The following is a 14,297-nucleotide window of genomic DNA, read 5'->3' as shown; positions in this document are numbered from 1 at the left end:
CAACCTTCCCATCTTTCCCTGCCTTTGACCTCTTTACTATGGGTCACTCCTGCTAAGCCTGCACTCCTTTAGGGACTAAAAGAGCCATTTACCTTTTACTCATGGCAGACATGAAATCTCAGCAAGAAGGCAAATGCCTGCAGTTTTTTTCAGGTTTCAGGATTTACAGAGCCTAGTTAACCTTTTGAGCCACTGAGAGAAGAGTTAACTGCTCCTCGTGGAGGATGGGAGGGAACCAACTTTGCCAGCTCAGCGGTGGCTGGTTCTCCTTGCAAATCTGCATTGCTGAGCTGAGCAGCATTGCAGGTCATTGATGAAATGTTCCAAGCAGTGGAACAAAAGCCACCGTAATCCTCAGATCTGTTGTAGCCGTGCAAGAGCAAAAACAAGGTGATGGCAGAAGAATTGCACATCCAAATACCAGAAATTAAACAGCAAGGCAGGGGAGGAGAAGGAAAACTGGAACAAATGCAGCATTTGGCAGGTTTTCTTTTAAAAATAGGAAGCTGGGTCAGTTTTACAGGGTTTCAGCCTACCAATTAATAGCTGTAATTGCTTGGTTACCTCATGAAGTGCAATAGTAAAGCCTTTTACATTAATTTCCATCCACAACCTGGCAAGAGCGTCTCTGGATTTAAAATGTGATGGTGTTTGCTGGGCAGCACTCTCTGCTGCCCCAGTGTAAGGATGCCAGCGATTTTACCTGCTGTGCTGTGCCAGCACAGGGTGACAGGAATGCCAGAAGCACGGGAGTCGTCAGCCCTGTGGTTTGGAGCATCCCTGAGCTGCTCTGGGAGTCACCCAGCCCCTCTGCTGAGCCTGCTTCTGCTCCAGCTCCTTTGTCTTCCCACTTAGTGCTCCTCCTCAGAGTGCAACCTTGCGGTTTTTAAATCATGTCTGACAGAGCCTGCTTCCTCCTCTCCTGCACTGCATGGAGTGTAATCAGAGGGCTTGCAGTGAGGTGGCTTGCTGTGAAGTACTCCTTGTTTTTATGAAGTAATTACAGTGTATTTAATGCACTGTGTATTTAATACGCTATTACATACTTCGTGTGCATAAATGCATTCTGCCATGACTGGGAAAGAGGAGCCTTGGTGAATTTACAAGTCTTGGTATTTTTTCAGTGTTGTTGTGCTTGCTTGTAAATCAATTACAGCTTCAGAAACTCTGAACCACTCCTCTAAGCACCCCTCTGAATTAGCAAAATTCTACACGCATCTTTATTTTCTGACTATTTTGATATTTCCTAATGTAATTTGGAGGCTTCTAGGATTCTTTCTTTATTCTGAAAGTTCTGAAACTGCTTTTGTTTTCCCTTTTTCTACCCACTTTGGCTCATGTTATGCACTTAAACAGATCTTTCACAGACTCCTCTCACAATTTATATTCTGTGAAAGCTTTCCCACTCCTTCCTCACCCCCCTTACTGCTAACACTTCCTCTTGTTTTTCTTTCTTTTTTAATCTTGGGGTCAGTTTAATTTTCCTTTTGCAAAAATGTGGGACTAATTTTAATTTTAAATTACAGTTGCACTTTAATTCTGATGATGCTTTTCGGTTAAAATCTGTTCATTTCTGCTTGTTTCTTCCCCACTGGTTTCAGTATGGCCTGTACAGGCACCCAGGGAGCAAAGGCAGCATTTCTGCTGAGCCACCTTCTTGTGTCATCCTTTGTTACTACGTTCCAGGTTTCTTAAGATGCTCCTTGCACTGGAAAACACAAAAGTATTTGAAACAGCCAGGTGTCACAGCCATGTTTCCCTTTGCTTTCCCTTCCAGTCCGTGTCTGGGTGTTTAAACTGCTGCTTAGTGCCACTGTTTTTTAAGGGTGCTTTGTTGATTGAGTAGCATTGTGGCCACATTGTGCCTTTAGAGAGACTGTTCTTTGAAACATCTTCATCTCTAATTTTCTTTTTAGCACCTTCGCTCAGAGTCTCACCTTAGCAGCCCCAAAGTTCTCCTCCCAAAGCCTTTTCTCCTAGGCTTGCCTGCAGGCACTCTCTTGGCCATAACTTGGAGTTTTCTGTGTTCTTGTTATGCTGTGGACAACCCCTGACATCAACAACATACCCCAAGCCACCAGAATTAGTTAGGAAAAAATAATAAAATGGTATTTGACTTCAAAACAGGTTACTGAGTGATATTTTAAAATAAGGGCTCTGGCAGTGTCATGTGGCAGGTTTGCTTGCAGGGGTTTAAGAAGTTTCCCCCTCCAGTCCAGGAGCTGTTTTGCCAAAGGTGTTTTGCTGCTCTGAGGTGGCAGAGAGAGGTGCAGCACAGAGCTGCCTTCCTGAGCTGCCCAACTTCTCATGACTGAGTTTCTCTGTGTCCAGAGGAGCAACCATGCAGGCAAATGTCCCCTTTTGCTCAGAAGACTGCTGTGAATAATGGTATGACCTAGGGCTGCCCAACGGGTACATCTGGCAGTGACTGATGTTTGGAGTAGATGTGATGCAGGCAGTGCATCCCTGCTATGGAAGAGCACTGTATCTTCCCATCCTATAGCCTTTCTGTTTTCCAAGTGTATTTATTGATCTTTGTTAAGTTGCCTGCTGCTTCCTGCACTGAGATGTGTCTGCAGCTTATGCCTATGATTTCTACCTTCCTTCTCAATAAACAGTATATATTCTGAAAGGTGTGGCAAATTCAACAAATTGCCTTTTCCTCAGAATTTTCAGAGATGCAGAAAATGTGCAGGGATACTGTCACAATTTCCAAAAGTAAATTCTTTTCATTGATTTGAAACCAGTCTCGCTTTTGAAAGGTTGAAGGAATTTCAATTTGGCTTCAGTAACTCTGCGAGAAAATAAAGCTAGAAGTTGTGGATTAAAATAAGCATTGCAGTTGGATCAGAGATTATTTTTACTTTTACTACGCTCTAGGTTATTTTTTTAATTTCCTAGACATCTTCTGATTCTCTCTTCCCCTTTGGTTCCTCTGACATTACTGGCCTGTGACTTAAGGCCTGGGGTTTTTGAGAGTGCTTCCAAGCTGGGGCTATGGCCACAGAGAGTCAGTCAAACCTAAGTGTGGGTGCCTCAGCTCTTGCAGTGCACCCATGAGCCGTGTGTGGCCGAGTGCAGCCAGTGATGTGATCATTGATCCCGTGGCTGCTGACGCCATCCCTGCACCCGGCGATCAATCCGGAGCCGCTGGCCCCGCTGTCAGCGCTGACGCACTGCTCACAGTGGAGCCCTGGACACAGTCTGCCATTATTGCTCCCCATCCTCCAGGCAAGCCTAGCTGAATGGCTGCCCCTTCCTCCCCAGCTCCCCTCCTGCAGTCACACCTGCCACACTGGGATGCTCTGCGGGCACTGAGGGATGTGGGTCTCTCCTTCCCTCTTGGGTGCCGAGGGAGGAGGCTCTTTGAAGGGCTCGTGCTGCCCCGGGGTGTGTTCATTATGCCAGAGAGTCACTTGGTTTCCCTCTACTCTCACACAGTCAGGGCTTCTAGTGTAAATTTGTTGTCTGGCCAACAGCTGGGATTTCAGTGGGGTAGGCTGAGGGTGGTGCTTGTAGGGTTTTTTCTTTGGAAAGCACAAAATTGCAAGTTGGACAAGCACTTCCAGTGTTGCATCTTCTGTAAAAGTACCATTAAGGGCAGATAAGCATCTTCTTAAAGCTCTCAGTCCGACAGCCTCAAGAGGCTGTAGTGGAGGATGCACTGGAAAGACACCAGGATACCCCTTAGACCGCTCAGGGTGTGGCTTTGCAGATGGCAGTTTTTCCAGGGGGACTTTTGAAATTAATAATTGGGTAATGGGCCTCCTAAAGGAAGGAGCTGTGTGTCCAGTTTCTCTGCTCCCCTGGTGTGCATTCGTGCTCAAAGAATGTGAGGTGATGGTGTGGTGGCCTCCCAGCCCTGCAATGTGGTGTGGGAGAGGCCATGCTGTCACTGTCACTCTTCTGCACAAAATTTGTATGCCCTACCAGAAGAGGCAGAATGTAAAACTGGGGCTGGCAGGGTATTTACTTAATTTAAAAAATGTTTTTAGAGTGAAAACAAAGGCCTCTTTTTGTTGAACTTCTCCATCAGCATCTTGTACATTCCTTTGTTGTTTAAAAGCTTACATAAGAGAAAAAACCAGCTTCTCACCCAAGTGGAATTTTGAAAGAGTAATCACTCATTTTAGGAGCTCCACAGCCATATGAGCAAATAAATAAGGGAAATACATCTGCAACCTGCTGGTGAGAGAACATTTAAATGCTGTTAAATTAAAGACGGGAAATGCAATAAAATACCGGTGTGGCATTGCCTTACAAAAGTACTCTGCAGTTTATCATCTCTTTCTGATTTTTTTCCTGCCTCCTGCATGTTCCCACCTTATGTAAAAGGATCATGGTTTCAAAACAATTCCTGCCTGTGTGCATATATAGGAACAAACCGTGATGTCTTAACACCGTTGGTTTTGCACATGTGACTGACCTGTTTGAGCCTAGTAATATACTTAAATCTTTCAGAGAGTTTTCCAAAACCAAATAGGCTCAAGCTAGGAAAAATCCAGGCTTCACCATCCCAGGTAAAAATAACCAAGTAAATAACCAGGAAGTCTCTTAATTCTTAATGGAATAACAGCTTTGGTGACTGATTTTGGTTATCAGATTACCCCCTGAAAATAACTTCTGTGCTATACTTGCAATTGGCTGTAGAACAAAAAGAATACACTGTGTGCTAATTTTAGCAAATAAGATTAGAGTTAATATTTAATCCCAGAGTCCTTCTTCAGGCTGTGGAAAAAAATAGCAGCAGTTAACTGTCACTAATCTTATCTCCTATTTTTCTAGCATGTGTTTGATTATATAACTTGTAGTGCTGGGAACCCGCTGGCTGAGTGAGAAGTTGGTGGTTTGTTGGCTACATGCTTGGGCATATTAGACAACGTCAGGGCTGAGATGGATTAAAAAGCTCTACACGTGCCTTGGGACTGCAGCACAATGCTGAAAGGCCAGTAAAACAGGTACCACAGCAGACCTGATATGAAACAATATGTGAATAACTGGTTCATTTGGAGTTCTGCAAGAAACAGTTACATTTCTGCTATTTTTCTATCCAGTTGTTTTAATACTTGGTTTGAGAATTGATATTCAGCATGTGAGGTTTGATTCAATCTTCTTTTCTTCCTTCCCCACAAAATGGCTTAATTGAATTGATGATTGGAAATTAGAGATGAGGGGTTTCTAAATGTTCTTAGGTGCCTGCTGATGAATTTAACCTGAAAATCAAAATACTAAAAATATAAACCATTAACCTACAAGCAGCTTGCATGCTCCACAGCAAATCTATGAGTGCTCCTATTGAGTTTTAACAAGTCTACTCCAATGTGTAAAGATAATAACATGCGCCTGCGCTGCTCTGTCGGGACTTGTGCATTCTCAGTGGGTCTGAAGGTCTCACCACCCAAATTACCCCCAGTTCAGTAGCATTTAGCAACTAATGTTCGGCAGGTTTCATTGTATCCCTGGAGGGGAGGAGAGGGCTCTGCCCTCTCATGCCACCACCAATGAGCTTATTCTTTGCATGTGCCCCAGGTATGCTTTATTTGGAAAGGAACAATTGCATGTGCATTTGCTGTTGAACTTTATTGCTCTTTCCTAGCAGATCATTGGCACTGTGCCCTCATTAACACAGAAATTAGCCCTGGAAAAGTCTACTAAATTAAAGCCCGGCTCTCCAGAACAAGGTTGCGCTTTGTTAGTTTTCCTTTGCAGTACCCAGACATAAAGTATCCATCATCTTCCCTGGAAAGCCTTCCAAGACCGCTCTGAATTGACTGTTAGGTTAAGAGTCAGGGGAAAAATCCCTACATTTTAATTTCTTTTTGCTGCAAATGCCAATAGCGCCCCATAGCAAACCAGACAGTTCTTCTCTGTTCTTGATGTTAGTTTGCATCAGATTACTGTAAACATTCCCTTGCTCCATTTTAGATACTGCCTTGCCAAGTTTTACATTCCTACATGTTTACAGTGATCTTTTCTTGCCCTTAATCACTTTTCCCCTCTTTAAATTTAAGTCAGACTTTGCTGGCATTTCGCAGGGGTTGACCTTCCCTGCTCCAGATGCAGCTTTTCATACAGATGCCATTCCGAGCGGGGTTACCAGACATCCCTGTTTCCTTTGGAATTAACCTTCCTTCCCACCCCCCATAAGAAACACTGTCTGTGCAGAATTGGAGGATTTTGTCTATTTGTCTGGGATTTTGAGACATCTGGAAGTCTGGGCAGCTCGCTAATGAGCGTGCACTGATGAACTCTGCGGCGCACAGCGAGCCCGGCCCATCGGCAGAAATGTCAGCGCTCCGTGTGTGCTCCCAGGCCACGTCCCGTGCGTTCAGAGCAGCACAGAGGCCTCCATGGCATGCCTGGTCTGCCCTCACGGAGGGCAGGGATACAGCAGGGAGCCAGAGCCAGTTCACCCACAGCGCTGCGTCTCCCACGGTGCCTGTGTGTGTACAGATAGGTTTAAAATAGAATTTCTGACCTAGAAGTCCCTTACAAAAAGATGGTGTTCCCAATGTGAAAGTGAGCTAACCCTCCTCCTAATTTTAGAATAGTACGGGCCCAGAACTAGAAGAATGCTTTGCTAAAAAATGCTCTATTTGCATCTCTAATGCTGCCTCCTTTACTAGCATTTATTGCTGACTGTCCTCTCAGCTTCTTACTCTCCCATCCGACAGTGATCAATACTCTTTTCCTTGAATTAGCCAGTTTTTCATTAATGACCAGCGAAGAAGGGAAGGAAGGCAGAGAGTCTAAAAACAATACAGCTGTTTCTCCAAAAGGAAAAAGCATTACCCGGAATGCATCAAGGAAATGTAATGAGAGCTGATGGAGGAAAATAAGGGAAATATTTCCTCACGAGGAGGTTTTAAGTAGAGTCTGGCAATGATCTCCCAAAGGAAGTAGTGGAAGTCTGGTCACTTAAATCAATTAGGACTAACCAGAGCATCGCACTCCCCGGCACTCTGTGAGGAGAAAAGCAATGTCAAACTCAACTAAAATAGACTTTGCGTGCTTGTTTTCTGCAGGGCTGCTGTCTGTGTTTTGCTGGTAAATTCAATATGGCTAATGCTGATTAACATCTCTTGATGGTGATCATATCATTGCATTGTTTCCAGCCTGTTCCTCAATAGCACACACTCACAAGGGCATGGCCATACAAAACACGTCCCCCAGCTCAGTCTGAAAGACAAGACGCAGACAAAGGGCAGGAGAAGTTGTTTTCTCTCACCTGAGCAGTGCTCAGCCTTGTTATCACCACAATGCTGAATTGACTCAGACCTCCCTGCTGCCCACTGAGCCCAGTGTACCTGTGGCAGCACAGCAGAGGCAGGAGCTGCACGTGGGCTTGGTCTCTTGGACTGCTGTAGAGCAAGGAGGTGTGCCAGGTGCCTTAGGCAGGGCTGCATTACCCGTGTCCTCTGTGCTCTAGGCAGTTCTAATGCATACAAGTCCAGCTGGGGACAGAAGCAAGACAAATAAAGTGCTTTATCCTTAGTCTTGGTGGGCTTTTTGGCATGCTCCAAGTGCACGAAAGGGAAGCAAACAAGTAAACATAAGGGAAAGAAATCAAGCCTCCAAGAAGCTCGAATCTTTGCTTTTCTCTCTGTGTGAGCATTGTTTTATGTGTATGCTTTACCTTTTCCCTGGCTGGTTTTCTAGTAGCCAGTCAATTCCATTTAAACAATATAAATGAAAAGAAATTGGAATAAGGCAAAGGATTAAAAGGCAGGAAAGTAGTGACTTGGCATATAAGCTTGGACGGGGTGCCTGATGGAGGTTCCCACAAACTGACCTGCCTGCTTAAACATTAATTTATACAGAAAATAAGGCTTAAAAGCAAACAACTCTTGCACATCTTATTTTCAATAGAGAAAAAAACTCCTAGGATTGTTGCTGGCATGGGTTTACCCATCTAACAAAGGCCTCTCTCACGTGTAAATTAAGACTGTTATAGCAGAGAAATTATCTCTTTCCTTCTGCAAATGTAGATCAACTTGTTTTCACTAACTTTTTTCACTGGGATGCATCAGTCAGATCAAATTATTTTAAAAGACTGTCCTTATCTCTTCCTAGAGAAATGCCTGTGTGGTGGTAGTACATGCAGCTTCAAAGGCTTGTCTTTCCCAGTGTGCGGTGTTCATAGTCACGCTCCAGTGGCTCGATTCCAGCCTTCCTGCCAGAATGCATCAGATGCAAGCAGTCCCAAAACTGGTGGGGCCGAGGCAGGGAACCTGCCACGGGAGCCGAATCAATATTTAGACAGCTTCAGGCGGCAGAGCTTGCGCTGGCTTTCACACTTGGCAGCAAGCTTTGCACCCGTTTGTTTCCAAAGTTATTGTTTGTGCAGTTTCAAGAATTGGCACTAGAGAGATTTCTGCCTGAGGGCAATGACAAGTGCCGGGTGCTTGAAAAGAAACTTCCCCCCTTTGGATCCGAGGATTGTGAGAGTGAAGGTTGTGTCAGTGGGTAGTATCTCCAAAGGAAGTCAAGGCACACATTTGCTCGGAGTTTTCATCATCCTTCACAGGAGGCATCTGCCGGGCGCCGTGGGGAGCCCGCGGCACAGTCTCGTGCTCTGCTTCCGACGCATCCGGCGCAGAGCAGCTCCAGCCGCTGCCTCGCTGCTGTTTGTGATCGTGCTGCCTTACCTGGAGCAAAAGCTGTGTTAGCGTGGGAGACAGCCTTGCTGCGGGGCTGTGTGAGTCAGCCCGAGGCTGTGCACAGTGCCTGTGCTGGGGCGGCAGGCAGGCAGGTGGAACCCTGGCCCAGCACAGAAAATTATTCTAATTTGCTTTCCAGCCATTCCACCTAGTGGCCGAGTGGCACCACTGCCAGGAGAGCTGTGTTCGTGCTCCACGGTCCCTGCAGACCTACGCTGCTGCCGAGCTTACAAGATATGCAGCAATATGTAAGCCCCCACACTGAAGATCTTACCATCAGCCTGCGAGTAGCTCATTAAGTTCCCGAGCAATTTTGTTAATCATGCTGCATAGATAAAATGCAGATAGGCCTTTAGTGAGCTGATAATCTAACAAATAGGCAGAAAGTGTAACACTGATAAAGCAGAGATTGGTTTAATAGCCAGCTGTAAATCTTGGCAATTCCGTACCAGAGGCGTATTGTTAGACAGGAATGTGCAAGTGTGTAAGTATGTGCATGAAAATGCACTGCTTCTTAAAATAGCAGATAGAGCAGTAATACTATGGATGGAATAGCTATTGGAAGCAATTTTAGAGGTGTTTTAAAATATTTTTCTCCCCATGACAATCTGCACCACTTGTGGTGTCTTCATAATCTGCCATCATAAGTACAGGTCTATGAATAACAAAGGCTTCTTTGTGGAAGTCAGGATTTTCTGTAAAAATCTGTGGACTCTGCCGCTGGTCCTGAGGCACTACAGGGGCTTTATAGGCTTTTCATTGAGATGAACCAAATTATTCACTCAGATACACTCTAATCACGAATTAGACCTTTGCAAATTCATGGCCTGATGGTTCACCAGCCTACTGAGCAGCTTCTTTGCTCAGTGGCATTAATTCAATTGGAAGAATAGTAAAAAGCAGCTCACCTTCAGGGTATCCTATACCATCCCAAATATGCCCTTCTGAGGAGCTGGGAAATGGGAGTTTCAATCCTCACAGCCTGGGGAAGGAACCTGGTCTCCTACTTTCTAGGTTCCCCTTCTGTCTTTAGGCCATTTTGCAAAAAAAAAAAAAAAAGAAAAATGGAGACAACAATGCTTCCTCTTCGTGTTTGTTTTAAACGAAGGACCTGAGCTGGGGATGCCTACCAGAGACATCTGCATCCAGAAGGAGGTTGCAGGCCATGCATCCCAACCTCACACAGGCATGCAGGTGTTGGCTGTGCTGAATCCCATCTAGAGGCCTTTGCCTGGTATGCAAAGCACAGGGAACTCAGATAAATGAGTGCTACTTGCAAGAAAGGCAAGAACTTCAGTCTCAGGGAATTGAGACTGAAGGGACTTACCACGGTCATGTAGTAGGTGGTTGGTGCAATGGGAAATTAAGTTGTGGTCTTCCAAATCTCAAACTTGTAGCCAAAGCACTGAATTTTCTTGTGCAGAAACCTTAATCCTTGATGATGGGTTGTGGTTCTGAAGCAGCCTGTTGCTGCTTCATGAAGAATAATATTTCCAATCCTTTTGTTTCATGCCCATTGGGAGAAAAAAATGTAAGAGCAGTTAGTGGTGGCAGTCAGAGTATTTTTGTCAAAAATAGACAGTATCTAGAGTTTACTATGTGACTTAGCAACTTATTTGATAGCTGTATGTAAAGATACAACCATAAAAAATGGCGGGGGGGAAGTGTGTATTTTTTAATATATCATAAATTAATGTTAAACACAGATGGTATGGAAAGAAAAGATGAGTAGCAGTGCATAAGTCAGACCTGGAACAATTGTCTGAAGATCACTCTCCTGGAAACAGTTTTTACTCTTTCTACAAAGAAAATGGTGGGAAATTAAGTACTGAGGTGGGACTCAGAATAATTTCTACCATTTGAACTATAAATATTAATTTCTTTTCGGTTAGCTGTACCTCAGGCTCACTAAAATTGGGAACAGTATGAGGGGAATAATCTCCATGGGATAGAGGAAAGTTATGCAGTCTGTACTTACCTATCATGTATTCAGCAATGGCTTGCAAAAAAATTTAGAAGAAAAAAAGGAAATTGTTTGCTTTTGAAAGAGGCAGAAAGATTTTCTGTTGAATTTTGCTGTAATAATAAGTGTTTCCTTATCAAAACACTTTTTGGATAAGTGGTATCTTAAGCTTGAAACCTGTTCATTGGACCTTCCATCAGAGCAGAAGAATCAAAATTAAATTGGTGCTTTCATGGTTGGGGGCTGTAGCACAGTAAAAATGAAATCCATGTAAGACTTAGCAGTGTCCAGGCTAGTTTTGTCACCTTTTATTAGGGCAGAGACTTAGTTCACAGGTCTTCAAGATACTTGGGAAAAACTGTCTCAGTTCAACCAGTACAGTGATGTGCAGGAGGCCCACAAAGGGAGCAGTGCTTGTTCTGGGATGTAGCATCACTGCAGGTGTGACAGAAGAGCAGCTGCTGCTGGGCAGTATTTATTTCTGAATGCCAGATCTGTTAGTTTATCTAACCACATGATGAAGGACTTGGGATGATAGCAAGAGCTGATGGTAACACCGGCAATTTTCCTCTCTGTTTTTGCAGGTCACTGTCAGGGGATTTGGTCCATTGTTACAGTTCGCCTACACTGCTAAGCTGTTACTCAGCAGAGAAAACATCCAGGAGGTCATCCACTGCGCCGAGTTCCTGCGCATGCACAACCTGGAGGACTCCTGCTTCAGCTTCCTTCAGACACAGCTGCTGAACAACGAAGATGGCCTGTTCCTGTGCAAAAAAGATACCGCCTGCCAGCGCATGCACGATGAGGAGAACTCCGATGGAGACGAGGAGGAGACGATGGAATCGGAGACGTCAAAAATATCTTGCCCAAGGGAGAGGATGCACCAAGAACCCTTCAATTTTGAAACCACTGTTGCTGGAGCGGACAAAGGCGAAGGGATGCTGCCTGACTCTGACATGCTGAGAGATAGCAAGGACAATTTGGATAAAGATGCAGTAACACGGTACCCCAGATACAAGAAATACCAGCTTGCTTGTACCAAGAATGTCTACAACACATCACACATCAGTACCTCAGGTTTTGCAAGCACATTCAGTGAAGAGAGCTCTGGAAATGGCCTCAAATCAGGACTTGCTATGGGGCAGATAAAAAGTGAGCCTCAGAATGAAGAGAACGATGAAGAAAGCATCACACTTTGCCTGTCTGGAGACGAACCTGACATCAGGGATAAAGAAGGGGATGTTGAAATGGACAGGAAACAGCCAAGCCTCACTTGTGTCGACAGGCCAAAAAGTGGGTCTTCTCCTTCTTGCTTGCGGTCTTTCTTCAACAGAACAAAAAGCATAGATTTGGTTGGCTTCCCCAGCACTTCCCAACAGCACTTTGGCAGGAGTCCAGCATGCCCTTTTGAAAAAGGGACAACTCAGGGTGACCACAAAACTGATTATGTCCCTTTCACAGGGAACTATGGACAGTCCCATGCCATGCAGAAGGATGCTTCCAACTTCACAGTGGGATCACCACTCAGGGGGCCCGGCTTTGAAACTCTCTGTAAGCAAGAAGGGGAACTGGACAGGAGGAGTGTTATATTCTCTTCAAATGCTTGTGACCAAGTAAACACTTCGGTGCATTCATATTCTGGTGTGAGCAGCTTGGACAAAGACCTCACTGAGACTGTGCCAAAGGGTCTGTGGGCTGGCGGCAGCCAGTCCCTCCCCAGCTCCCAGACCTATTCGCACAGCGCACTCACAGCCGATCACCTGCCGGGACGGATGCGGCCCAACACCAGCTGTCCGGTGCCAATTAAAGTTTGCCCTCGCTCTCCTCCTCTGGAAACCAGAACCAGGACCTCCAGCTCGTGCTCCTCCTACTCGTACGCGGAGGACGGCAGCGGCGGCTCTCCCTGCAGCCTGCGCCTCTGCGAGCTCTCCTCTTCCCCGTGCTCCCAAGGGCCCCGGTTCCTGGCGCCCGAGCACCAGGAGCCCGGCGTGGTGGGGGATGGATTGTACAACCCGGTCCGAGCCCAGATTAAATGTGAGCCATCCTATGGAACAAACTCCAGCGATGAGTCTGGGTCATTCTCAGAAGCAGACAGTGAATCATGTCCTGTGCAAGACAGAGGGCATGAGGTAGGGATTTAAGATAAGTACATCTATCACAGTTGTTGTGACCCAATTAATCTCTCCTTGATTCTCTCAAACGACTTTGCATTTCCCCAGCACTTTCTTTGTTTGTAGGGGCAAAGAGTAACTTCTGGTTATTCCCTCATCAGCTGAGTGCACACGGTTGACTTCACATTAATAGGTCTGCTTGATCTCTGAGGTGTTCAGCACTTGTATAAACTTGGGTATAGGAAAACAGCAAACTGCTGAATGATGAGAGTGCATTGATGTGCTTAGGAGTCTGCCAGCAGTGTCCTGTCTTCCTCCCTCCCTCACCCACTTCTGTGGCACGAAGCACTGCTCCTTATTCCTAATTTGCTGAGGCGGTTCCAGCTCCACTTATTATTGCTGCGAGTTTGTTTGAGAAACCTCAAGCTGTTCCTTTCCTGACCCCAAGGGCTGGGCAGCTTGCTTGAAGACCCAGGCTGCATGCTGCCAGCAGAGTTGTGAAATTACTCAAACAATTGTATAGCTGACCACCTTGTGCCGGGGGAATGGCATTCAAGTCATCTTTGCACGTGTCTGTCTGTGTGTGTGTCTATGTGTGTGTGTGGGGGTGTGTGTGTGCTGCACATTCAGGTCCTGGGTTTTGCCTCTATTATGTGACAACTTGAGATCATGTTCCCTGCCTGTAACATTTTGTTTGGAGCTCTAGCAGCCATGGCACGAATGTTTTCAGAGAGAAGTTATCCTTTAATTTCCAGGATTGTTAGGGCAATGACAAGAGAATGATTTGGGGCTGGAGAGCAAGCTGTCAATTTCCATGTAGTTCTCCTAAAAGAGGGAGGAGAAAGAGGGGCCTTCTCTAAAACTGCAGGTGGGTCAGCTGAAGATGCTGCAGTAATAACTGGCTAACCATGACCAAATAAACTGTGTGAAGTCGCTACTTTGAGGGCAGGCTTAAATCAAGGAGATGTGTTGTGGAGCCCAGAAAGTGGAAAGGACTGGATGTTTATTCACAGAGTTTCCTTACGAATCTGCATGACCTAGAGAACATCTGGGTGAAATCAGGTACCAGGTTCCTCTAGTAATGCTGAAAAACTCCACTGAGAGCTTTTGCTTCAGTGTGAGGAGCAACAAGTGCTCATATGCTGAGAGGAGGCTTCATATGCTGAGAGCACCCAGTTCAGAACCATGTGGGCTTAGTTATGGAGTGGGGATGAAAAGAGTGAACTTTATTGCTCAATCTTTATTCCAGCTACATCCCAGGCTTTATTTTTCAGACAGATGTGGGTGCTTCCTTTAGTTGGCTGCTTAGCTTTCAGAAAGGGCTGAAGAGCCAGGGGAGCCTCTGGTGTCCTAATCTCTGGTCACACTGGACCAATGATTCTGGGAGGACAGTTCTTCATCCTCATGGGCATGATGCAGAAGGCAGAGGAATCTCTTTGGGAGGCTGTCTGGGATTGTGTGCAGGAGATCTCATTTGGGAAGCCCTACAGCAGCCCAGGCCATAGCTGGGTTACCCAGTGAATTCCTGTCTTTACAAGGGGCAGAGGGCAGCAGGGACCAGGG

The 14,297-nt window shown here is 45.6% G+C and overlaps 1 protein-coding gene across 2 annotated transcripts in view; it reads left to right on the top strand.

Annotated features, from left to right (window-relative positions):
* The window catches only part of BACH2 (BTB domain and CNC homolog 2), a 183,189-nt gene that overhangs the window by 154,444 nt on the left and 14,448 nt on the right, over positions 1-14,297 (top strand). For both annotated transcript variants that reach the window (XM_054279575.1, XM_054279574.1), the window contains one exon: positions 11,208-12,752. In XM_054279575.1, coding sequence (XP_054135550.1) covers positions 11,208-12,752 — 1,545 coding nt within the window. The remainder of the gene's footprint in view (positions 1-11,207; positions 12,753-14,297) is intronic.

The sequence above is a fragment of the Melozone crissalis genome, unplaced genomic scaffold (genome assembly GCF_028551555.1).
Source record: "Melozone crissalis strain CALT ecotype California unplaced genomic scaffold, PUWL_Pcris_2 ptg000027l_1, whole genome shotgun sequence".
NCBI lineage: Eukaryota > Metazoa > Chordata > Aves > Passeriformes > Passerellidae > Melozone > Melozone crissalis.
The sequence above is the reverse complement of the archived record's forward strand: the minus strand, read 5'-3'. Positions and strand labels throughout refer to the sequence as shown.